The sequence below is a fragment of the Strigops habroptila genome, chromosome 1, assembly GCF_004027225.2.
Source record: "Strigops habroptila isolate Jane chromosome 1, bStrHab1.2.pri, whole genome shotgun sequence".
NCBI lineage: Eukaryota > Metazoa > Chordata > Aves > Psittaciformes > Psittacidae > Strigops > Strigops habroptila.
Genome location: NC_044277.2, coordinates 22,223,476 through 22,250,900, shown reverse-complemented (window position 1 = coordinate 22,250,900; position 27,425 = coordinate 22,223,476). Strand labels below are relative to the sequence as shown.

The following is a 27,425-nucleotide window of genomic DNA, read 5'->3' as shown; positions in this document are numbered from 1 at the left end:
ACAGTCAGAGATGGATCTCAAATTCCCATATGGCATTAGTGAAAAAGAAATAAGATCAGCTTCTGAATTGCAAAACAGATGTACTTCAACAGTGAAAAACAAAGCATAAATATGTTCTTTCAGAAGAAAAAACATTGTTAAAATTACCTTTTTTTTTTTTTTTTTTTAGCTCAGATTGATGACCAAAGCATCTTATATTTTTGGAAAAGTGTTCCCTTCTATTTTCGTTGGCACTGAGTTTTTAAAACATTTACGTCAGGGCAGAAAAGTATGCCCACACAAAAACTTTCAAACCAGACCTAGTGTTAAGTTCAATTTGCATTATTTTATACATTCATTTATCCACCTTCTGAGAAAAGTTTCCTGTATCATTTATTTACATTATGTAAAAACATCAGCAAGTGTGCAAGACTAAGTGCTGCATCTGCATTACATGTATTGTTATATCAAACAGTAAAATGTAATAGCAAAAGGATGAAATATTGCTGTGACCTAAAAGCAAACAAACCCTTGTGCCTCAAGAATTAGCTCCCAGTTGTGCAGACCTCACCTTCTATACAGAAATAAGCAAACTGGTTAGTTGCAGGGATTTATAAGGATTTGGTTTTCTTTCTTTTCCCTTCTCCCTCTGACTTCAGTGGCATTATTGCTTCTCTAGTTTATGCTGTGGCACATATACTATAAACTTCTATGTCTTTCTAACTGATACACTTGAATATCTCTTCTTAGCATGGCACTGTCAGTCTGCCCTGGCTCACAAGCAAAGCACTTCGTGGCTGCCGGCGCTGGCATGCTATGTATGGCCAACAGGGGATATTGCTAAGAAAGAATAATGATATCATTCAGCAATTGAGTTTGGTGACCTCCAGCTTACAGAGCTTACCTCCTCTTCCTCATAGAAAGTTGGACTACTACTAGAACATACTAGCATTACATTAGATTTTGGTAATTTATATTTTGGTTCTAGTGTATCAAACCCTTCTTTAAATAAAATTATGACTGTCAGCATTTATGATGTCAGCATTTAAAGGATCCCTTTTTACATCCCATTAAGGCTAATTCCAAACAAAACAGAACTGAATTATTTAGTACAAAAAGTTTCCATTATTTATCCCTTTCATGAATCATTTAAAGACTTCATGTCAGCAACTGAAAACATTGTGTTGATCTCACGAAGAGGAGACAATATATTATGTATGCTGCCCACTGATTTATCCTTTCAGAAAGTCTCTTACAGGCCACTTTACCGACACTGCCACTCACTGTCTAAATATAAATAGAAGTGTTTCTAGAATATATAAATAATAATTGCCTATGGTTCAAACCAGCAGGCTGTTAAAAACAATATCCCATGCGACATCAGCTGCTACCAGATGCTTCAGGGAAATGTACTATTGAATGGACTATTCTGAAGCAGTACATCCATAATTGAAGAGTCTTCCTAAATTTTTTCTTAGGCTGGCTTATCTATGGAAGTATTTGGCTTTTGTCATGCTTAATCAATATTCCATGCCCCACTCTCAACTATATACATTGCAAATAGCTATTCATTTTGCTTTAAATCCTATTTGGTCTTCAGAATAATTTTGTAGCAACAAGTCTTACTATGTGCCTTATTAGGAAGCCAAGGACAAACTGCACAACATGTAACTTCCATGAGGCACTGGAACAGGTTGCCCAGACAAGTGGCAGATGCCTCATCACTGGAAGTGTTCAAGGCCAGGCTGGACAGGGCTTTGAGAAACTACTGCAAGGTGTCCCTACCCATGACAGGGAAGCTGGACTAGATGACCTTTAAAGGCCCCTTCCAACACAAACCATTCTATGATTCTAGGAATCTTACATCTCTGCCTTGCTAGACTAAGACCACTAGCAAAGGTTGCCTACAACACAGATCAGCCAGTTTTCTGAAGATCACAACTCCTCAAGTTTGCTTCTAGGACAAATTCCTATTTTGACAAGGCAGCTTATTATGTGCAAGCATTGTCAACAAGTTCCATGGGATTATCCATGTAAAAATCATTCATGAATAAGCACTTACAGAATCAGGATCTTAACATTTACAAGAATCATTTTCCCTTGCATTTCTTAACAAGTAACAGAAAAGATAGGATGAATTTTAAATTGTGATGAGAGCAATTTTATTGCCACTATAATAACCCCACTTAAATAATGGCCAGTTATTTTCCAATGAATAGTGCAAATAACTATTTTGTTAGTCAATTATCAGGATGATGACTATGGCATTTCATGGTTAAAAAAAAAGCCTAAAAAGGCCCCACCCTAACAAAAATCTGACTTAATCAAAACTCTCCAGCAGCAACAGCTTGTACTGTGCTATTTAACTGGCTTTACTCCAGTATCTTAAATTTAAGAGTCAGCTTTATGTAGAAATGCAGTAAGTGAAAACTGGGAAAAAAATCCCACACCTACAGCTGTCACCTAAAATTAAACACAACATTTTTCTCCAAATCCCAAGTGTGCTTTCAAAAAGGTGCTATGTGATCATATTTAGCTACTGCACTGCAGTTAGGAAAATGCTTAATCTACAATACATAAACTTCCATTCAAACATGTAACAAAATGAACAAAGGTGAAAACCAGGTATAGTTATCATCGAGTCTCTAAACAGTAATTATTTATTTCACTTTAAGAGTAACCTATAACTTAGGAACATTTTCTTTTTGCCCCTGTTATAAATTTGTAACATAGGCAAAAAGAAATAAACTACACATATTTTGGAAAGGGAAAAACCCCACCCTAAACTCAACTGACTGTTGTTTGATAGAATATTTTTATGTAGAGAGATGTGCACTATTGGAATGGTACCAACAAGCAGGTGATCTTAACCATCTCCAAGGAGATTGATTAAATGTCTTCAATCCAGTTTAAAATACTTATAGTTTTGCTGAGCTACTCAGCAAACAAGACAACAATATTTCATGCCTGTAGCAATTTTACTTTTTTTTAATAGTACTGGGTCAAATTTTAAACACACCAGTTATAAAAGAACCCAAACACTTACAAAAAAGGTACTTACAAAGAAGTATATTCCTCATGTCACACACCACTCCTTATTAAAAAGGTTCTGTGGTAAGCAAATATATTTATTTCAACAACCAGGATGAAGAATTAGATTAGATAATTGGATGGTATTCTTGAAAGTTTACTTATTTTACTTGTATTAACAGAGTTATAGAAAAGGATTAACTTTTTTTGGCACGTACAAAATAAACAGCATGCAAGAAATTAAACAATAAAAATGTACTTACGAAATCAAAATCTCCATCTTGAGGGACTTTCCAGTTATCAGGAAAAACGTTTTTGGATATGTGGTAAGGTTCATGCATGTTCTGATTACAGTTTTCAGGGCTTTTATTCTTGGAATCTTGTTTATCAAAGTAGTCCATGAAAGATGGTCTTTGAACTTGTGGTGAAGTAGCATTTCCTTAGTTGAAAGAAAACAGGAAAAAAAAAAAAACCCAAACCTTAAAACTATTTACAGATTAAAGATTTACTGCACTACAAAAAATAAACTCCTTTTATTAATTTTCTTGGATCTTACAGAAACTAATACAGTCATCTGTATGTGGTACGAGCCTCCATTTGTCCCCTGAGGATCTTTGGTATAAAAGCTCATAGTTGAAGAATGATATTTTTGTAGCAAGATACAACGTGGAGAAATGTTCAAGACATTTCAGAGTTGCACACACAAATATTATTAGAAGTTACTTCATGCGTTATCTATTTGTTGTTATAGAGACTGAATAACACAAGGTGCTAAGCATCCCTTTGGGTGCTGAATGCCCCTAACTTCAAGGCCTAGTCTACAGGCACTTGTAAGAAAGCAACAGAGTTCCATCAGTCTCACCAAAGGTGTGACTGAAAAATTATTTAGAAAAAGAACTTGCAAGAAAACCACACAAACTGTGTCTAGAAACTGCTTAATTAAATTTGTTGTCAATAGGGATTCTCAGCAAATTATGGGATCAGACTCTACAGATGGCTGCAAAGCACCCTATCTCCATGGTGTAGAAGCCCTGGGGGATTTTTGTCATCATCTATGCAGCTACAAAAGCTTCACGAAGCAGACTGAGATCAGCGTGAATTCCCGTTCTATTACCCTTTTCATGAAACTAATTATATTCTTTAAAAAAAATAAAAAAACCCCAACCCTACAACCCTAAATGACTGAAATTTGTTTTCATTTGTGGGATTTCAAAGCAAATTCATCAATGAATAGAACAATAAATAAAACATAAAAAATGCTTTAGTAGTTCTACATAACTGTTACCTCAGAGACTATATTCTGCATAGCATTGCCTCATGAAAAATGTACTTGCTTGCAGTGCAACACATTCTGCATAGAGAAATATGAAGTACATTTGCACAAGTAAAATGTGAAACAGGATGAGAGATATAACTAGGCTGAAGGGAATAAAACCAGAAATTTTTATTCAAACTACTTGTTTTAACAAGTGAGAAGGTAAACCACTGGAAATATCTTTAAAGTGTGTGTTTAACATGATCACTAGGACTTCCACATCTGGCTTTACATTTGTTTTTATTAATTCATTAAGAGGTTGGGGTTTTTTCCCCCCCTCCTCTTCCCTCGTCTCTTCCCACTCCCTCTGTCTAAAAATTTTTTAGATTCATTCTAATTTTGCTGCATGATTAATAGCGGCCTATTTTTTTCACTAATGCTTATTTTTGTACTCTCATCTTCTATAGCATGTGGATTTACTTGTTCTTGTCTTTCTGTTTTTTCTATATTATTCTGTCCTAGTAAGATTTTGATGTGGTGTTCTACTTTCTTGGTCTAGCCTTTAATGCACTTGACACCAGTCACTTCTATTCAACTCCACGGTGATTCCTCCATTTAGTCTGTCATGTTTCCATAGACACCTTCTCTTCTTCACTGGTTTTTTTAGCTGTTTTTTCTCTCAGTTGTTGCCATATTCTTTTCTAATCCTCTTTTCTAAACCCAGATCTTAGTTATCTCTACTCACAATCTTTTAATTAATGACAACCACGACCATAAAAACATACAGCGAACTAAACTCCAGGTTGAATTTAACAGACCACATAGCAGACATCTCCCCAGTCTCCAAGTTTTCCCTACTGAACTCAAGATCGCTTGAATGAGGTTTCTGGATCTCTCAAGTCCAAGACTGCGGAAGGGATGAGAAGTAAACAGCAGGGATGCCAAATAACTACAGAAATAAGCACTAAAGGGCAAAAATGAAAGAATATAGACTTTAGCAATGCATACGTTTAGAAAACCGATCCAAGAGTAGGTAGTAGTATGAAGGAGGTGGAATTAAAAACAGAAATACAATGCATTTTCTCAATAGAAACCTTTTATTACTTGCTGATTACTGCCTAAAACCCCTGAAAGTATTTGTACCAAAAAGATAGGACACCACACTGTTGGCCTTTCACAACCAATTTTTTTCTTCTGCTGAGATGGCTGTACTTATGTTTCATCCTTGAGACATACTTATAAAGAAGAAGATTACCAGTGTGTCTGTTCAAAACTCTTCAGTACCAAAATGTTGGCCCATTACAGGTAAGATAGTCTCTCTCCTCTGGTGTAGCAGAAAATGCTAAAGATTTTCCAAGTGCCATGCTCAAGTTTTACAGCTATTTATAAGTATCTTCCTTATATATAAAATAGCAGATTGCCTACATACATAAAACAAACTAACCCTTCCAAATTCCTTGCTATCAAATGTATATTTAGGAAAGTGAATCAACAGGACTGAAATTATTCCAAAATGAGCAAAGCACATTTATTTTGCACTTTCAGGATTTGTTCTATTTGTTTTGATAAACAAGAATTTAAAACTTTTTATTCCAGTTCAGTATACAGTTAGTTAACCCATTTAAAAGAATAGGAGCTACTTACCTTCACTGCAAATATAAAAAAACTCACAGACTAACCCAGAAATATTTTGTCTGCAAAAGGATGGGACCAGAGGTGTTTCAAGGTTTGTTTTTTTTCCCCCATTGCCAGAGTAAACTGATGGAGGTTGCACTTTTTTTTGCAAAAAATAAGGTTATTAGAAGATCATTTTGGTCTGAAAGCACTTCTAACTACGATGAACAACAGAGTAACAGTTGTCGATAGCCTTTCAGAAATGAAGAAATTTAAAAGTATAATACATAAAGACTCCTTTAAGGACAATTAATTCATTCAACTATCCAGTAAGTTGCTTTTTACACAAGCTATATATTTGTCACAAAAAATCTGCAGCACCATTAGTATCACTCCACATTTCCACTGAAAACCATTTGTGCAATAAACTGTTCCAATCTAGGAGGATTTGGATTTTCCGGTTGCTCTCATTTTTCTTTACTCTTCAACAAAAGAAGATCATGTTTAAAAATGTTGCCACAGTTTCAACATTTTAAGACTATCAATTTACTTTTTTCTGAATCACAAGGAAGCATTAGCAGAAACTAGATCACCAGTTCCTCGGGGCAGAGCAGCTGGGAGTCTACCAAAGGATGCATCTAGGAAACATTTGACTACTGAGAACTGTGTAACAAGTGACTAGCAAATTTGCAGTTTTCACATCACAGTGACTTATACACTCAAGTCTTCATTCAAATTCAGGTATCAGTCTTTCATTTGTTTCTTTTATAATACACTTACTTATCAAAAATAATAGCAACTGGCATTTAAATGGGAAATCCACATATTTTTCAACCAACTGAAGCGCTCATAGAGTTTTGAAGGACTATGAACTCAAGTTTAAGGAATTTTTAATGGGGAAAAGAGTTTCCTGGACAAAACATTGCTTTGCTTCCTGAGAATGAGACTTGTAAAACTGGTTTAATAACTTTTGTTCTATTTTTCCACTTTCTGGAGAAAAGGAAAAAATATTCAATGACACTACTATTATAAACCCATTAGTCCATTCCAGCTGAGTTATACTTTATTTCTGCTTTCAGCAAAACAAAGAAAATCCATGTTAAGCTAGCATTTTGCAACAGCTCTTGAAGCAGAACTGCCAACATGACAATGTTCTTCAGAAAAAAAAACCCAACCACTTGCAAAAGATGCCAGTAGTAGTAGTATAAATTAACAACTTTATTATCAATCACAGGAGAGGGCTCAAGGACTCAAATAGGTTTGGAAACACCTATCATCTCTTTCTTTATAAATAGGAGTAAAGCCCTAGTATACCTGCATATGGCATCAAGCAAACCATCTTAATGTGGGCACAGTAAACATGCTTGAACAAAACTACATCCATGAAATATAAATGCCCAGGCTACACCACCACTGAAACCAGCCTGTAATTAAAACTTCTGTGCTGAACTCCTATAGGACCTGGCTCACAGGTTGTTATAAAACATGTATCAATAAGTTTTGCTTTTCAGTTGAAAAACCAGCTGTGGTAGTGAAGCCTTTCTAAGGGTTAAGGAAGCATCCACTTCCTATAACAGAGGACACTAATTTATAGTATGGCACAACCTCTTTCACTGAAAGCACTGAAATCACCAAATAAATAAATACAAACAACTCATGAATTCTCCCTTCAAAATGTAGGTTCCACAGCATGGTGTATGGCCTGCTGTAGCCAAGGATCCCATAATACAGTAACACAAGAAAGTTCAGTATGTAAATGCTTGTTACCAGCTGAACAATAAAACTATCACATGCCATCAGGCTACCTCCAGTTTGCTGGCTTTCCTTCATTGGTGTGACACATCTTGAGACAGTTCACCTATGGGGGAGGAGAGAAAGGAAGCCTGCTGCCCGAAAGATTATGTTTTCCTGTTCGGTAAGAAGGAAGAATGGGTTTAAGATGCTGACTAAACCTAAAACATTTCATGTCTTACAGGGAAAAAGTTAATAAAACAAAAACCTGACCACTTTTCTACATTCTATCTGTCAAATGTCGCCTAATTAGTCCACTATCTTCCTCTTTTAACATATGCATTACCAATCTTGAACTATCTGGTAGCTTCACTGAAGTCTGAAGCAACAGTTAGAAACTCAGAATAAGCCCAATGGGCAAAAGGCAACCTGTTTGCCAGCCCAAAGCAGACAGCAAATACAAGTTTAAAAAATGCAAAACCAAACCCAACCAGAAGCGGGGGGAGCTTTATGCCCCATCCTTGAACTGTCAGTGTTCAAGGCCAGCTTGGATAGGGTCTGGAGCAACCTGGTCTAGTGTGAAGTGCCCCTGCCCATGGCAAAGGGGTTGGAACTAGATGATTTTAAGGTCCTTTCCAACCCAAACCGTTCTATGATTCTATGAGTGTTAACAAAAAGGAGAAAGAACAACCAGAAGTACTCTCTGGTGTATGAGAAAGCCCTAACATGAAGACTTGCCAAAAAGCCACAAAGGGAATGCAAGGAAGCTGGTCTGAACACCAATCTCTCAACTGAGAAAAAGCTTCTACATGAAAATAAGTACAGTCCAGGCAGCTGAACAAAAGTAGTACTAACTTCCATCAATCCCCCTCTTTCTTCCACTCCACATTAAACCTCCTAAAACTAAGCTCTGTCCTCCCACCTCTCTGTATTTTGCATTTTCTTCCCTCCTTCCAGGTACATACCACATGGCCTCTGCCCAGAGTGTGCACAGGCATACTAAGCAAGAAGGCATAAATGTTTTTTATTGCTATGCTGTATACTGTATGTTGGGGTAGGATGACAGGCCTGTTCTTGTTCCAAATCCCAATTTTATCTGGGCACAATTCCCTGTTTGTGAATAAAATATGGTTTTAGTTATTTTCTGTCATGGCTCCCAGAGGCCTCTAAGCATGGGCATTTATAAATGAAAACTTATTATTGTTTCTTATTTTGTCCTTGAGCAGCGAAACAAAAGGCAGAAGGAAACAAAACATGAAGCTAAACACAAGAGCAATTGAAAAAAAAAAGTTTGCCATAAATATTTTGCGTCTCTAGGAAGGCGAGTTCCCTAGTTCACTAAGTTTATTTCTCCAAGCTTCTTGCTTGCAATGTTCTATTACTCAGAAGTGGCAAATAGCACTTTTAAGCTACCTGTTCTGATTTATTATAAACCAAATCACACAAACATCTAGAAAGTGCCCACCTTGCCTATAAAGGTATATTGGAAAAAGCAGCCAAACTCCAAAACCTTGTGCCTTGGTCAAGCACAATGAAGCACAAAATCTGCGTCTGCTTCTCAAAGGAGAGCAGGGATTTCCATGTCCCTTCCTGGTGACATTTATTTAGGCAGCTGTTGCTGCTGTTTCAGCCAATATCACACGCATCACAGAACCAGAGGAGGACCAGCTACAGTGGTATTTCTTGTCAGCTGAGAGATGTGGAGGTCCCATTCTTTAATTGTTTTTAAGTTTAATCAATGGCTCTCTAATGCAAAATACAAGAAAGTTCAGCAAGTAAATGCTGGAACCAAACCTGCTGCCTGACAGCTGAATTATGAAGCTATCGCTTGCCATCAGGCTACCTCCAGTTTGCTGGCTTTCTTTCACTGGAGTTACAGGTCTCAAGGAAACCTGCTGTCCCAGAGCTTATATATTCTTGTTTGACAAGAAAGAAGAATGGGTTTAAGAATTATACTGAGTAAATGCCAAGGTGTAGGAAGGTAATTCCCTTTCTAACTACAGATTGTTACTGGAATCAACTCAAAATTCAAAATAACATTACATTTTAAAAACAATGTCTCCAGCAGACAAACAGGACATGGGCAAGAGATTGCAGTGCAAACCTAATGACACATTTTTGATTTGTTTGGCATACTAACAGGTATTTCTCCCCAGCACATATAAAAGCTACATGGGTAGTGTTCTATGATCTGGAATACTATTTATATAGAACTTGCTTATCGAGCCTGAAGTGATTGACAGGGTGCACAGAAACCGTACTAAACCCCACTTCCACCCTAAGAATTACTTTATTATCCTTTATTCCAAATTTGCTTGTAATATTTTTTTCCACCACTCATCTTTTCCATAACTTGTCGAAATTGATGAGTTTGAGATCACTTGTACTAACACTCCACTAGCCTCCCAGTTTAATAGGCAAATATTCTGTTTCAGCATGAAAACAAATTAAAGCACATATTAAGTGTTTTCATGAGGTGAATCATCCTATTTAAACTAACCACTAAACAAAAAGGTACATTTGCTCTTATTGCTGAGAAAATTAAAGACAAATCCAAACCACAACTATAGCCTCACCCTTCCCTCCACCCCAATCAACAAAAGCCACTGATGATGCAGCATTCTCATATAGTATGAGAAAATACATTACTGAAAAAAAAAAAAAAAAAAAGGAAATTAAATAAACAACATACTTTTCATGGTCCCATCTTCCTCTTCATCATCATCGCTATTTATTACCATGGTCCCTAAGTCAGATTCTAACATGGTGCTGTTGTGTTCAATCATTGTCTGAGCTCCTTCACTCATCGTACTTGTGGCCCTCATGGTACCAGCACTCTCTGAACTGGTCTTCACCATGGTGTGAGAGTCCAGTTCATCTTCATCCTATAGAGAAACATTTGCCAGAATGCAACAGATGATTTAAAGAGAACCAAACCACAGCTAAGAAGCAATCGTTTGCATGCTTATTCATTAGTTTTGTATCTTCATGTGATCTAGTTGTGCTCCTGGACTTCCAGATTTAAAACTTAAAAAGAAACTACAACATAAAAAGCATTCCATACAAAGGAAGAAAAGCTTTTTTCTTTGTCACAGATGTAAGGCAGGGTGAATACAACATAAACAGTGGCCCACACACCCACTTCATATTAGCATCTGCTTTTTAATATCCCAGTGATTTTCATGATTCACTATACCTCCCGGGGTTCCAAAATCAGTACCACAATTTATAGAAAGTGATTTGGTTGTTCTGCAATGGACTACCACTAAGGCTTTGCGCTGATCACCCTTAACTCAGTATCATGCCCAGCATCTTACATTACACAGCATCCAGATAACAGACTCACGTTCAATTTAGTTACTGAACAATCCTCAAAAATAGTTTTGGAAGTCCACCTCAGAAACAGAAAACCAACTTTGCTTACTTCAAATACTTAGTTCTCTATAAAAAGCAGTCACCAGAGTGAGGAAAATAACTTGGTGATACTATGTAGAAAAATATCTGTAAAGCACATACTTAACCACTAAGTGAGGGAGCCAGTATCATGAAGAGACACAGTAGCATTTTGAATCTGTGACAAATCTGAACTCTTTCCTTTCCTGTTACTCTCCGACACAACAGACAATTTGTGTCTAGTATATACATACTGCACAAGCCAGCTACATTGCCTGAGTGCTGGTTTCCCTAATGGTTGGTCTAAGCAGATCCCGTGAGTTGTAGTTAGTAGTAATACTGATACACCAGCTCCTGAAAATTATTCAATTACGTCTCAACCCAGAGACACAAAAATAGATCCAATTTTGGTTATAATTTACTGGCTAACAGCATAACATGCTGAAACCAGGATACAGACCTAAATCTGTGATTAAAATTTCAAAAGTCAAAAGAATCATTATTTTCCAGATTATAACTTGTAAAAATATTCAAGTTCCTCATTTGCATTCCTTCTGGGGTTTTTTTTAGCTGCATTCTGAAACACTATATTTAGTACCCTACCCTTAAAAAAATTACGATATTCCCAATGATACAGATCGTTTACAGCTACAGCACTAGAAGACTGTGCTAGTAAATAAATGAGAATATTTCGGTATTGCTCCTCCTGGTGGCAATTCTAACTTTCTTTAGTATCCCTCCAGGCGCCCCCTCTCCCCGATCTTGTGTTTTCTGCAAGTTGTATTTTTATGTTTCTAACAACGGTACTCAGAAAGTAAAGTCCAAAAGCATCTTTTTGCATTGCATTTTAAAAGTGCCAGAACAATTAAGGTATTATTTCTAAGTGCTTCTTTCAGTACTGCAATACAATGCAAAACTGACCCACAATGCACTGCTATATCTCTTACTGAGCGTTATAAACGTGCATCTCTAACATACAGGCCAGCAAATCTCTGAGTTTAAGGTACAGTTACATTTGATTTACAGCTTTGCTTGACTATTATTAACATCTACTTGCAGAGCCATATGGTCCTAAACTTACTAAAACCGGAATCAGAAAAGAAACAAACGTTTTCTTGAAGCTTAGAAGTATTATTTTAGAAGTTGGTGAAAAAATGTGATGGCTAATATTATGAGCAAGTATGAAATGGAGTCCTATGTGACCTTTTTTTTTTTTTTTATCTTCTGCTTCATTACAAAAACCTGGTATTCTATTTCTTCAGACAAATCAAGTATCTGAATTTGTTCCAATGAATAGCATTTCATTCTCCAGCCTAAGAGTGCCAAAAGCCTTCAGCTTACTATTGTCTCTCAGCAAAGAGAAAAGTTATCTTCTAGTACCTAGAAGACTAAGACTCACAAAAGCCCACCTCAGTACTAACAGAATAGCTGTCCCAAAAAGAGAAGCACACCACAATTTTGATCAATAGTGTTTTCCCTAGATCAGGAATGATGTACTGAAAGAGAGCAATATAAAACTTTTTCAGGGCGTGGGCATGCCCCAGGGTAAATAATTTTACGAGTGAAGACAGATTGCTTCCAGAACTATCATTACAGTATTTCTCACAAATATAAGATGTAGCTAATATGGCAGTAGACTATTCTGCATTTGAAAAAAATAACTTATAACTTGGATCCAGTGGATCCAAGTTATGTAAGTGCATATTTACATGAGATGGAAGTGACTCCTTTGTACAACTTCTGACTCATGCTTTACAGTTTGTAGATATCGATGTAGAACTTCTAATCTGTCCTCAAAAAAAAGGTAAACTCACTGATTAAATAAAACCAAACACATATCTCAATTTTAACCAGGAAAAAAATATAAGGTATTAAAACTGAAGTGTCATGTTCTCATGCTGTTTATGAAAACAGATACAAGAACGGAGGAATAAAACCAGCTAACTCTGGAATTAGACTGCTGTTCTCTTTTGTACAAGTAATAAACACCAAACTTGTATTTGACGTGGGTTTCTGATACACCATCATACAGCAACAGAAAGAACACATGAGCGAGAACTCTAATATCTATTGAAATGCTACAGAAATGACAATAAACTACAGAAACTCTGAACAACATTAAAACATAAAGCAAATACAAGTAAAACATTGCCAATACCCTGCAACCCTTTGGCAGTAACTCTTTGGATCTCCTTATTTACCAAAATAAATGATAACATTAACAAAACCAACCCTTAAAGCATGAAAATGCAACCACAGAGACGTCAGTGGAAGCAACATGCAACATTTATAATATGCTTGTACTGTAAAAGATATCATCATCACTTAAGGATTTTCTGAAAAAAGATGGCCTTGCACATTATAGCTGAGTCTACATCATCACAGAAATGAATGAGCCAAGGTGATAATGGTTAATGGAGTTTTCTGCTGCAATTTTAATATTAATAGGAAAAAAAGGATGAAGATTGATAAAAAAAAATAAACAAACAAGACAAGCAAATAATAGTAGCCTGCCTTTAAAATCTCTTCACTATGGTTTGTGCACGCAAAAAGAACACTAGAGGGCACCAAAGACGGCTAACTAGCCTGCAATGCATTACAGAAAGATTTACATGCTGGCAAAATTTAGTATCCTGTAAAATAATTCCATTTACTATTAACACTTCATCATCACCTTTGAAAAATGTGGCTGTAGTCACAACTATCTTTTTGTAAAAGCACTGTAGTGGCTACATGAATACATAATACAGCTTGGTCAAGAACAAGGACTTTGTAAAAGTTCCTAACATGTACAAAGCTCAGCTACAACCTGAGTATATGCTTAATACCGAGCACACATTTAAGCTTAGACCCATCAGCAGAACAGGTCGAGACTTAACTTTCAGCACAGAGTCAAATCCCATCAAATTCAGTAGATATATGTCACAAAACAGCGTTTAAACTTGTTTTGTACCTCCTTCTAATGGATACCCAGTAACGACTTGCTGTGCACAATTACTTCCCTATGTTTACTGTTCCTATAATCAGTTTCTGGCTCTAAGCTGCAGCGGATTTTAGCAATATGGTCTTAAAAAGTGGTTTATGCCCCTTGGGTAGCTATATTTTACTTGACAAAGTGTTCATCACATATTTCTAACTTCAAGACACTTAAAGGACTGCAATCAAACTTAATTAGCACACATGTCAAGTGTTCTCTGGCTTAAAGGAAAAATGCTATGAAAACAGAAAGTTTTAACACTGCTTGTCAAGCAAAGTTACATTTACAGAGACAGATACACAAATCTATCATATACATTCATGCATCTTTCATGTGTTTGTAAGTAAATATAAAAACCTCCAGAAAAATACAGCCTGGTGTACCAGATTTAAAATTCTAAATAACTCAAATGATTCACCAGTTCCTTTAAAATAACTATATAAATATTGTAAAAATATAAAGGAATTTATTACAGCAATAATTAAGGATTGTTATAAATAAATGAATAATTATAGCAATCATTACTTAAAGTCTCAAAAGACAGATGCCAACTTCTCATAATTAATAAATGGTTAAACAAATAAACTTTTGTATGAATGAATAACTAAGCCTACATAGGGGAATAATTGATTATTGACAGCTAAGTTGTTGATAGTTGTCAACCATCAAGTGTCTATGAAAAATAAAAATGAAGCACTGAAGTAGTAATTCCTTGTTTGCATATTCTAAAATAATTAAGCATTTCTCAAGTAATAGAGACATTAAAATGTAAAAGAAAACATACAAGAAGAGCTGCTTGTTAGCTCATTCCTTTAAAGATCCACAGAAATAAATATTTAGACATGTTTCCTGTGAGCTGCCAGGCAACGAGTTACTTTACATTCCCCATAATACAGCTGCCCAACCTCTGCATCCAGTTCACATCACACTTCAAAAAACATACGAGAGAGGAGACTGGTCATGTTTAGTAATGCCTAAACTAACATTTAAACTGTGATATTGGGATTAACCTTCTGCAGAATACACCACTTGCAATTTTTGCTTAATTAAAAAAATCTGTACAATTACCTCAGCACCTATCAAAACACATCAGTTTGTCAGAAGGCATTCTCATCACACGAGCAGCTCTCCTAACAGGCATAAAAATCAATTCAGAGTGAGCTACTTGTAACATTATTATATCTCTCTGCAAGGACACAGACATGAAGATGGTATTCAACTTGGCCATTAGTTTACAGCTGCATAATACAAAGTTTCAGATCGTGAAAAATGTTTACATTACAATTGACAACTTCCCATACTACAAAATGTTCACACAGTGGTAAAAATTAAAAATAAGAATCAGTTTTAGGGATGTGACTCTTCCTCACTTGAAGGAAAACAGCCTGAATCAATCCTGAAAATCAAGTACATAAGCAAAATCTTTACATGGGATGAATTCTCCAAACCCATCCAATCCTCTCCATTCTATTTTCAGTTAAGTTAGTCACTTGTAAACCCAGTGCCCATTACAATGCATATATATATGGCTTTAAGAGGGAATTAAAGGTATAAAAACTTTTTTAAAATATAACTGCTAGGGCTAAATCTCATTTCCTAACAAAAGTAACATCGTAGAACAATTTACACCTTTCTTCTTGATGGGTCCTAAAACATGTGTGAGTAATGAGCACAAATGCTCATGCTTCACATAGGACATTCTTGTGGGTTTAGATCAATAAATTCAAGCCACCAACAGGTTAACTGAAACCATTCTTCTTCAACAGTATATAGACTCAATTCACTGCCCATGAGAGACCTTTAACATTGATAGACTCTACTTAACACTGACATCAGTATTTGCTCTTGCTTTTAGGTGTGATTGAATATGCATTTCTCTAGGTTTGAGTCTGAGTGTGCCTTTGCACTTCTGTGGTAAGGACTTCACAGTGATACCATTGGGAAAAATCAACTTTAAAAGTGTTGTTTTCCAAAATTTATGTGCTAGGGGGCTATTACTTTCTAACCGCACAGTTACTCCAATTCCATATACAATCTGAGAACATTTATAGATGTTAACATATGAATATAGACATGACTGTCAGTGCTACTATGCAAGGTAACATAGGGACTGTCATTCTTTCTTTCTAGAACTGCTGCCTTCATTGCATGTTGGCTTATCAAAACTTGTATGTGAACTTTACGTTTGTGTAGTCATGCAAACTACACACAGGCAGCCCTGCATTTCTTCAGGGTTCTGTCAAAACTGGGACATAAGAAGGAATGTGCAATGGTTATTTATCTTTATACTTGAATGCTGGACTGCTGACTTCATCCCCAACAGTATACCAAACTGGCACTCATATTACCTGTTTTCCCTTTCCAGAAGGGAACGAATAAACACTATGAAGTGTAAAAGAACTGGTTTATTGTTTTTCTGGCAGCTACCCAAACAAGTTCCAAATGAAATGAAAACCATAATCTTTGTGCTTATTTTGAAAATAAGCATTATTTCAATTTGAAGTGGGGGCTTTGGGGGGATTTGCTGTTTGTTTGGGTTGTTTTTAAATTACAAACACAAATATTCCAATGCTTTCATTTTATTCTTCTGGTTTTTATCCTGGTTTTCTTTAGTAACTTTTGGGTCCATTGATCAATCTCTGCCTAAGCATGCTCCGAAAACTAAAGTCTGTGCTGTTCAGAATTTCACTTAATTCAGGCCTCAATCACACCTACATGTTCCTCAGGAGCCTTCTAGCATGCCGTACTCGAATAAGATGCTTTCAGGACACAGTACAAAAAGTTTATCTGATGAATTAGTAATTCTAAGTTTGCTGTTTCCTAGTTTGGCTGGTTTTGTGCTTTTAACTGATCAGAACCTTCAGTGACCACAACTGGACAAGATGATGGTGTCATCTCTCGAATCTGCAATTTCTTACAATGATGAACTACATTAAGACTCAGTTGCAAGACATGGGAAGTCTGCATGACAACCAAACAATTATTAAAACCAGTTAAGAACAAGATTAGTTCTGTATTGTGACAGCACGAAAGCTATTCACAGGTCACTACCACAGTTTAGACAAACTGTATTTGTCAAAAACGAAATCCCTCCTCCTCACCTCACAATCAGTATTCTTCACTTCATTCATCTGTACCCTCGCTTTTTCTATTAAAGCTAAGTATTTCCAAACCGTTTTAACTCAAGGCTTAACAAGCAATACAAAACTATTAAAGGCATGTATTTATTGATAGCAAAAGTCAGATTTACTACCAAATATTAATAGTTTTAACAAAAGTAAAAGTTTCATCCTAATTACAAATCTTATCGCAAATTATCTTTTAGAATTATAAAACCATATGAAAACTGAGGGAATTAAAACATCTCAATAGCATAAAATAAGCAAAAATCTTCTTAAAAATAGGAACTGAAATCCCTTTTTACTTAACCTTTTTATAATGGCAAACTCTTTCAGAGGTTTAGCTATTCAATATAAACCTTACAGCAAAAATACTTGGACATCCCCTTGTCCATTATTGCAAGTTATTTTGCAGCAATAAATACATGGTGGCTTATAGTCTCCAATAATGGAGCTAACAGGGGGAAAAAGGCACAAAACCTCTACAGAATCATCTCCAGGAATAAATTTACCTATACATGATCAATATAAAAAAAAAAAAGAGAAATTATCACACTGATAAGCGCCACTTCCCACTTTGCCGGCAGCACTGGCTAGTGCTTCTCTCTTATTTGCTCCACTTACAAGTGGCATATCTTCTTATTTTTGCATGCGGTCCTTCTCTATATTTGGAACTTCCCCCGAGCTCAAAGAGATCTATGCCTTCTCCCTACTGAAGTTCACAATAATGACACAAACTATTTTTAAAATATCCATTTTCTCTATCATGAGCAAAGCTGGCCTTTGCTGGAAAACTACAGGTAAACTTTCAATCAGTAAACTTTTCCATGAGTCCTGCCAACTCATCCTCTGAATTACTGTCACTCCAAAAGCACACTTAAGTCTGTAACAAATATAAACCAGCCTGACTTACCTTAGACCACACCGAATTTGACTACAGACAATTTGCGTAGCCTAGTCTACTACTGGAGCTCTCTCACACCAAAGTAGACTTAAGATTGTAAGGATTAACCTTTCTGTGTTTTCAAAGAAAAACAATTACAATAACCTGTTAAGCAGAGTTAGAATGTGTAGTTCAAGCAGTTCCACTCTTCAGCAATATGCAGTAACCACTCACTTGAACTCTTAAACTTGTCACCTTATGCTCTAAAACATTAAGGGATAGTTTGCATTAATCTCTTTCACGCTTTGTATTCAGCCTACCTTCAGTGTCACTTTAAGCCCATCCTTCACAAAGTTTACTTTGCTTTAAAACAGACCCAGAGAGGCAGCCAGCTTATCTTGCTGAGGAAGCAAACTACTTAGCTCAAAAATGCAACTGCAAGGGCTTATGTAATTACATCCAAATGCAATATATTATGTACTCAATATCCAGGATCCATCTCTCTTAAGGTCCCCTGCAAACATAATTTCGTATTATTTATTCGTTTCAGTTAATCAATTAAAGCCTTTAAGTCAGCATCAGGATAGAAAACTAAAAAGGAGTACAAGACATCAACTTACTAAGGACAAAACTATTTCTAGAACTTTACTAATTAACTCCAAGGATACTATACAACATAATGTGCATGCTCAATGGGGGGGGGGGGGGAAGGTTTAAATAATTCTGAAGTTTTTTTAGAAGTACAGCAGTGCAAAGGGCTTGTCCTAACAAACACACTCTTCTTTTCAAAATATCCATATTGCTAAAGTTTTTATCCAGACTTCTTCATTCTTGCCTATGTGTCATCTTAAAGTCTCATCTACTAATCTCTCCACTTGAGGTAATACAAGGGTTCATTTTCCAACTTCTCCCCTTCCATCTTTTTTTACACTGAAGTCATGCTCGTCTTTTTATTTTTCTACTACCTTCCTTTTCTGAGCTGACTAGTCACTGCCTTTTTAACTCATGAACTGTCTCCTGACTCTACCACAAAAGTACATGGCAAAAACTCCCATCTACTGCAATAGTAACACAAATAACAGATTCCTGCCCAAATCCTGGATTTGAGGTTCCCCTACACAAAACACTGAATAACTGGGGGGGCGTGGGGAGGAAGGAAAGGAGGGGGCGGGTCAGGGAACACAGTGTTACATTCTGACTTTTGTACCCATGCAAGAAACATGAGCAGTTGCTAAATGCTTCTTCAGTTGAGGTGGACCAAACCTGTGTTGTACCCTTCCAACCAGTAGTGAGAGAGGGAAGGTATATACTGTGTACTGAGCTAGCACGGATTGTTTTGTCCATGCCTGGCAACCTGATTCCCCATCTGAACTTCAAATTAAGTAATTAGATGTCATACCTAACTCTGGCTTAATGCAAAAGACATCAACAATGCCCAAGCGTTTGAGGTCTACAGTTCAGAAGGCAATAGTAGGAAGGAAAGCATTTTAGTAACGACATTAAGTTTTTATGTTGGTAATAAATCAGGCTCTTCAGAGCTCAACTATCCAATAACTAAAGTCACAAACAACAACTCTGCATGTCAAGTCACACATGCCCACATAGGCAACATTTCCTTACTAATAAAAAAAAAAAAACCCACCACCAAAACCCCCAACATTCCTTGATTCCCTGCCTGTTTTATTACTGACTAAGCAAATACAATCCAGAGTAAATAATCTTTATAAACACAAGCTATCAATACTCTTAGATCAGACTCAGAAAAACATCCAGCAAACAAAAGACCATGCTGTCTTTTGGAATACAAAACACTCCAAGATATCTGCTTGAAAAAGCATTCCTATATACAGATCACCACCTAACACTCTAACACGTAACGAAGATCCTACAGTTTGGGACGCTGCAGACTGCATTACTGCACTGCTCTTTTCTGTTTGCTCAAAGCTGTAAGATTCCTACTAACATTCCAGTCTCCATCTTCTCTGTGTGTTATTCCTGAATGACCTTGGTTCTCATTGTATGTGTGGCAATACACTTCTTTGAAGCACATACTGCTGCATTGCAGAAGACTGTCCTAAAATAAATCATGTAGTGAGAGTAATAATGCCAGGAACGCTGACTTCTTCCTAACATTGCCAAACAATTCTAAATGCAACCTATTTATCACATGACCTGCTTCTCTCCTCAAACATATGCTGACAGTGTCATCTGAAGAATGAAATGCTGTCACCATTTTCACTTTATAGGCACTACTTGATTCAAATCATATTGTTATTACTACTTACTGTGTGTCATAACTGTTCTGTGTATTAGACTTAATAATTAAAAGTACAAATAAAAAAAAAAGAAAGTGCCCTGAACTGAAAATTAAACAATTTGTCTAGAAGCCCTTATGTGAAAGTGAAACCTTAATAGTTTGGGTTTGGTTTTTTGTTTGTTTGTTTTTGTTGGTTGTTGGGGTTTTTTTCCACTAGGACATCTCATGGAACAGCGCTGAAAGCTGGCTCATAGTGCATTAGTCACAGAAGCGTTACTCATCATAAATAAGAGTGGAATACTCAGCTCTCATAGGCTAAAAATCAGGTGGAAACCCAGGAAAGAAAAATATTTGAACAGAAGTACAAGTAGTAGGGGGAAAAACAGCAACTTATCTATGAAATACAGTTGTAGGAAAAAAAGACGCATACTGAATTCTCTTCTTCCTCTTCTAGTTCTCTCTGCTGCTCCTCATGTCGCTTTGCCTTTATCTCCATAGCTTCAGTGATCAGGTCCCTTAAAATTGAAACTGGCTTGGCATTCTTAATAAATGTATGCTAGGGGAAAAAAAGCACAACATTAAATTACACAACATCATTACAACACTTAAGTTTCAGGTGTAATTACAAGTATTATTCAACATCACAGATTTCAGTTATAAATACTATTTTACATCACACAATAATTAAAACTTACACTAACACAACATACAGTATCTTTTAGCTGCTTCTATTTTTAACAAGAGCAAGCCTTGGAAAATGTAATCATATAACAACTGTTTTATAGTTAAGGATATAATTTTCCAAAGGAAATGTGCAATAAGTAGTAAATAAATAGAGTGGTGATTGTCTGACATAGAAAAACAAACTTTTTCAGATATTCAGTTACAGAGTTTAATTAATCTTAACAAACTGACAGTATAAATTAGTCTCTGTAAGCAGAGCAACTGTGGCTGCCTACTTCAACAAACCTGTCATAAAACATTTCTTGGTCTATGATGCTGAAATGTGGAATACGCAAAAAAAATACCTTACTTTCAGCAGGGAGATTAATTTTTAATTCAAGGCCATTTAAAACATCACTTCTTCCTCCAAGACAACATGTGCACAATACCATTTATGCCATTGGGGGTTGGAACTAGATGATCTTAAGGTCCTTTCCAACCCTACCTATTCTATGATTCTATGATTTACATTCATTTTGCTACCATTAGAAAACGTCTGATTTTTGCATCCCTATATGCAAACACAACTTTGGCAAAATGTAACTCTAAGCACCTCCAAAATGTATTACTAAATAATAAAAAAACCTGTTCCATGAAGAGCAGAACTGATGAAGCCTGGTGTCCTGCACCTGTTATCTATCTTCTCCCTTGATCTATTAATTCAGTTACTCTCCTTTTTCCTCCATGATCTTTCCCCCCCAAGCAGTACTTTCATTCCCACTCACACAAACCCACAGCACCCCCAGCTCCATCACACATGCTCCAAATTCCAGCTGGGGGAAAAGGTAACACATACTTATGCTGGACATAGTGTTCAGTTTTCTGGCCAGTAAGCGTGTGGAAAGAGGAACACTGAAGCTTGTTTGTTTGTTTGTTTTCACCTTACTTGCATGGATTAATGCAAAACTCTTCTATCCATATGCCAGTATTCAGCTAACCATAAAAATTTCAAATCTTTAAGGTCTCAAGTTCTGATTCACAGGTCATACAAAACTCTACCTTTCAATTTTTACTCTCCTTGCAGTCTACATTTTGGTGTTTTCACAGTATGGAAAATAATCATAACATGACTTATGAATTCGATGATCTATTGCTGGAAACTACTTTGCAAAGTTTTTATGTTCTCCTTGTAGTGGAGCTCACTGGCATTTAAATTTTAAAAGAAGCTATTGCTAGCTAGAGACAATATAAATCCAGCATAGTGCCTTACAGATGACATTTCAGAAGATCAGATTCCTATGTAGACCGATGAACAAAGAAAATTAAGAATAGTATTTACCAATAGCAGTGAAAAGCATGAAAGAACACTAAAATGTCCAAAACTTTAATGAATTAGGAATCAGGAAAGCAAAAGGAGCAAAGAACCTAGCAAAATCTGTCACTTTTGTCTCATTATCAAAGCAAGTTTATTTACAGGAAATTTTAGATTCCATTTTAATCATCATGGAAGCTATTATAACTTTTTTTAGAAATTCCCCCATTCCCTCCTTTGCTACCTTTGTTCTTTGGTTTTCCTTAGTTACTTTAGGCGTATTGTGATAGCCCTGAAGGCAGTGGATAACACAAACACAGGGCCACAGGAGAAAACTTTTTTTGCATTTTCTCTCTCTCCTGCACACTAAACTGTGTGGCCCCTGTAAAATGACGTCCATTTCACAGAGACTAAATCTTTCTTTACAGATCAGTCCATCCTGTTTGGTTTTTGTAGTTCTTTGAAATTTCTCTGCTTTATTTCTATCTTAGAACCAAAAAGATGCAACTTGTTGAATTTCTACAGCCGCTAGAAGCTAAGGTCAGTGAACAGGCAAAAGCCTGGCACACCCTTGCCCTGGCTCCAAAGGTCCATGCTCCCATGTGGCTCAAATTTAAAAGCGCCCACTTGGTATAACTCAGCCCAAGAACAAACTCGTTATACTGTCTATCTGCATCAGACCCGTCTAGGACACAGAGCAACCTGTCTGCTTAATTTGACATGACCAGAAGGGAAGACTGAATATACTCCATGGGTGGTCCACACTGACAGGTAACCTGGGCTCAATTCCTTTACTTAACACTTGCCTAAATCCTGAGATCTGTTGAGGGCCTCTAACCACAAAGCAAGGATCAAATTTTAATAGCAAGAACCAGCCCTAAACTATATAAAGAGCAATTAATTTTTAGAAGCAGCAAAGGAGAAATAAAATGGAGGCAGAGATACAGGAGCTGACAGAGAAAAGACCACGAAGTACAAAATAAATAAGGCATGATAATAGTTACATGATATTTGCCCTTAGAAATTTTCACAATAGTTCTGGTTTGAGACTACAGGAAAACTTGCATTTCCTCAGTAACTTAAATACTGACCTGCAGCAGCTGTGTTGCTGTAGCTCTTTGTTCAGGATTTTTCACTAAACATTTCTTCACAAAATCTGTGAATTCATCAGACCAGAGCTCTGGCTTCCGGAAAGTTGGAGGGGGATTTGTAGGAATCATAAAAATAGCCTAGATAAAAATCAAACAACAATAGCAAATTTAAACAAAACATCATCACAGCACTGACACCAAGTAAATAAGTTGCTTTATCCACCTTTCTTATCAGGCTGAGAATCTGGAAGACAAATTTTAAGTAAGCTAGGATTTCCACTCAGATCAAGATTCAGGAAGTAAATCCATCTGCTACTAATGTACCTACTTCCCATTAGATTTTCTCTGTTTAAACTGTACCCCACTGAGCACATTACTTGTTATTTTATCTATTGATGTTTATCGATCTTGAGAGATTATTTTCTTTAGAAATTCTTAGCAGAAATGACAGCACTGCTTGTTTAAACAGACACATAAAGTTGCTGTGAAAAGCCAAGTAAGATCACCTTCTTTTCCTTAACTGTATTTAGTTTTATAGGAGAATTGCTTAGAAAATTTGGTAGGATTACTATTTCCTTTTGCATTCATAATTCTTCAGATGTAGTTTTAAAACTTGCTTTCCCTAATCAGGCTTAGGACCGTATGCAAAAAGGCCTAAGACAACATTAAAAGATGACAAAAATAAATCAAGTAACTTGCCTACTAGCAGTTAGAATTTACTTGGAATTGAAAAGGCAGCATTTTACCTACATAACACTGTCAAGAACCATATGCAGACAGATATTTCAATTAGGAAAAATATTCACACTATATAAAAAATGTCTGTCCTACTTAACATTATATATATTGTGCTATTTGCTTTCTGATTTTTTTCCAGGTTGTTCTCTAATTATAGCTTTACACTTGTAGGAAGAAAACAAAAATGCAGTACAATTCTGAAAGGCTAGGGTAAAATAATGGGAAATGTTGAACTTCTGTATGTAATATCTCAAATTATTCAGTATCATTGCTGAAGATTTACATGACAGCAACACTATTCAGAGCTAGGCCTTTTCACAGAAATAATACGGTATTTTCTTCTAAGACCATGTTCAATTCAATCATGTTTTCCAAAGTGAAAGGGAGTCAAAGTTCTTTATTTGTTTTTCTACAAGCATAGTCAGAAATACCTACTCAGAAAAGAGGAAAAAATGAAATGAGTGATTATGCACACTGTTAACATAGCAGAGGCACCAGAAGCTTCAGCTGTGTTTGAAACATGGGGAGAAGGGAGAGGGAACTGCCTCAGATTTTATCCATAACTTCTTAAGAAGTCTGACTGGCCTTCGAAGTTGGTTTAACTAGTTCAAACCCTCATTCTAAACTTCTTCTCTTGCACTGAACAAAAGTGGAACCTACGCAAAATGATGCAAAAACCTGGATTACTATCATTTTAATGAAAAATTATTTCAGTACTGAATAGTTTGCTTTAATTCAAATACTTAAACATTTACAAAACTCATTTCATTACCTGCCTAAGACAAGAATTACAAGAAACCTGAGCATATTGTTTAATAAAGATGTATGCTACAACAGCTTTATATTTTCAGTAGGCAGCTGTGCCAAACTAGTATATGAACAGAGATAGGATATGTGGCACTCTATTACCCTGTAATTTGCCATACCTACTTCACTGTGATACAAGATTATTTGCCAGTACAAGTGAAGTGCTTCTGATACAAATCAGTGGCTAACAAATTCAGCTGTTTCTGTCCTTGGAAGTAATGATCTCTTCTGAACTTTGAACTGACGACTTTTGATCTTATCTTTAGCTACTCTTAACAGCCAGCTTTGCAGTAGCTATTGAAAACACACAGCTCTAGTAACTAGTAACTTCTGTTTAGGTGGTGTCAAAATGTGTACCTCCTGTTTGATAATAAACATTGACCTATCTGCCCACAGGTAAGCAAAGCTTAGTTTCAGAGTCCTACTCAGCTCCAGTGCTCTGGGAAAACTATCTGCCTTTGCCAATTATTTTCCATCAACTACACAGCAGTTAAGAACCACAGCAAAGCAGCAACTTTTTTATAATTCACAAAGGACAATGAAAAGAAAGGGAATTCATGAATCATTCTTTTACGGCAGGCAATAAAAGTCACAAAAGGAGATATTCAAGAGCTAGAGTTAGGATCCTAAATCCACATTTATGCTTTGTATGTTTGCTGAAAATACCTACTTCAGAAACATGTATATTTATTTAATGCTTAAATCATAGGCTTTTTTAAATCTTGATATGTGACATTAGCTGCAGCTGAAACCCCCAAACTTACTTGCATTTTTGTAATAGAAGAAAACATATAGAAACTACTTATTCCAAATGTTTAGTCCAACTTGTTAATTATGCACTGCCAGCATGTACCTCTCTCTCCAGCTCTCAGTACTCCCTCTCACCAAGTAGCCTGAAATGCTGGTTTTCAATTCCATCTTCCCCTTCTACTTCCTCAGTTAGGCTTGCATATTTCTCTGTATAAAAGTCAAGCTCCCTCTCTTTCAAAATAGTCTATGATTTAGCTTCCAACTGCTTCTGTTTCCTTCCAAGAAGCTTACAAAGCAATCACTGGAGATTTATAAAGCTAGTGCCAAATCTCCAGGAATAAACCCAAAATGCTTATCTGTCAGGAACTTACTCCTCATCTTTGAGTCCATTTCTTCTCGAATACATATTTTCTATCCTAAAAGAACTTTGTCCTATATTAAAATAAAACTAAGCTCTTTCAGTCACTCCGTTCCATGGGTGCCAAGGGAAGCAGGACACCTAGAAGACTTGGGTTTTTTCATGCTTCTTTCATATTATCCTATATTTCTCCAGTCTCTCTATTCTCCCAAACTATTACTTCTAGTAAGTTTTTGCCTCCACTCCACTTGTAATTTTCTCTAGAAGTCTTCCACAGCTATGGGTACTAGTTCTGCTCTCATGGTAGAGCAAATGACAATGCTCATACAGCCAGTGTTAGGTAACTGTTGCTTAAAAGAAAGGCCAAATATAAGCTACCATCCACCCATTTACATGGGCTGAACTGGCAGAAACAAATGCATGAAACGTTAGGCGCAAATTGTTCAAGCAGGCAGGTTCTGACATGCTATGAAAGAGCTGGGGCTAATTCTCTGCCCCGTTCGACATCACCTTCCATGTTTCCTTAAATATCCAAGATAAACTGGCATCCCTTACTCAAGTAACACATCAAATATACAGCCAAGGTGCTGGATTGTATAACTCAGTCTTCAGTTTTAACCATTCAATCATCCTTTATAAAAACAAAAAACAAAATTAAAAATCTCTAAGCTGCAAGGTATCAGAACTCAGGCCTGAGCAACTATGGCAGCTTAATCAGTGTTTGCCTTCACCTGTCTGTAATAGAGAGTCCGTTTCAAATTTGTCTGAACTGGCTCTTCCACCTCTGACCTTTGGGCCCAAGTCTACTTCAAATCACCTTTCATGCACTGCTCTGAGGCAAGTCCTACCCTGCGTGAAACCAGAATCCACAGCAGATTAGAGTACATACACGACAAAAGATGGGGGGGAAGACACATCATCCAGAGCAGCTTTCAGTGATCACTTCTGAACTGGACACTACACAATCTAACACGATTTCTACCATAACTGTTGCCTGGAAGCACCTACCTGCCCAGTAAGCAGCAGTTTTAAGATAAATACTGGACTGAGGACCATGAGAACAGAACTGTGCAAGTTAGCACAGAATTTTCTTCTTCTTAAAGGGCCTAGCATTTTAAATGAAGTCTGGGCTGAAAACACTTTTTTTTTTTTGTGAAGGTTCTTTTATGGACAATTTTATAGGCGTGAAAATGTAATTATGGTGATGACGATGAATTAGGAAATGCCAAAAGAAAAATGAGACCCTCATACACTACGTTGGAATTTCCTAATCAGAAAATCCTTGCAGCCTATTCTTCCTGTCAGTCAGGGTAATACATCTATATTTCACATAGCCCACAAACACATTAAATGATCAATAGTAATATGGTAGAGGTACTACATCTTTTGGGTTTTAGCTCCTTGAATAACTTATCCCTCTTGCTTACTTGAAATAAACTACTTGTAATAAATAGCAGGAAATCAAAAG

General features: G+C 36.4%; 1 protein-coding gene across 3 annotated transcripts in view; it reads right to left on the bottom strand.

The window, feature by feature from the left end:
* Positions 1-27,425, bottom strand: part of STK3 (serine/threonine kinase 3) — a 124,210-nt gene that overhangs the window by 44,619 nt on the left and 52,166 nt on the right. For 2 of the 3 annotated variants that reach the window (XM_030511381.1, XM_030511399.1), the window contains exons 7-10: positions 23,305-23,442; positions 20,669-20,794; positions 10,302-10,494; positions 3,273-3,448 (exon numbers count right to left, since the gene is read on the bottom strand). In XM_030511381.1, coding sequence (XP_030367241.1) covers positions 3,273-3,448; positions 10,302-10,494; positions 20,669-20,794; positions 23,305-23,442 — 633 coding nt within the window. Of the gene's footprint in view, positions 1-2,980; positions 3,089-3,272; positions 3,449-10,301; positions 10,495-20,668; positions 20,795-23,304; positions 23,443-27,425 lie in introns of those variants that run through there. The other variant, XM_030511389.1, reaches the window with a different exon arrangement.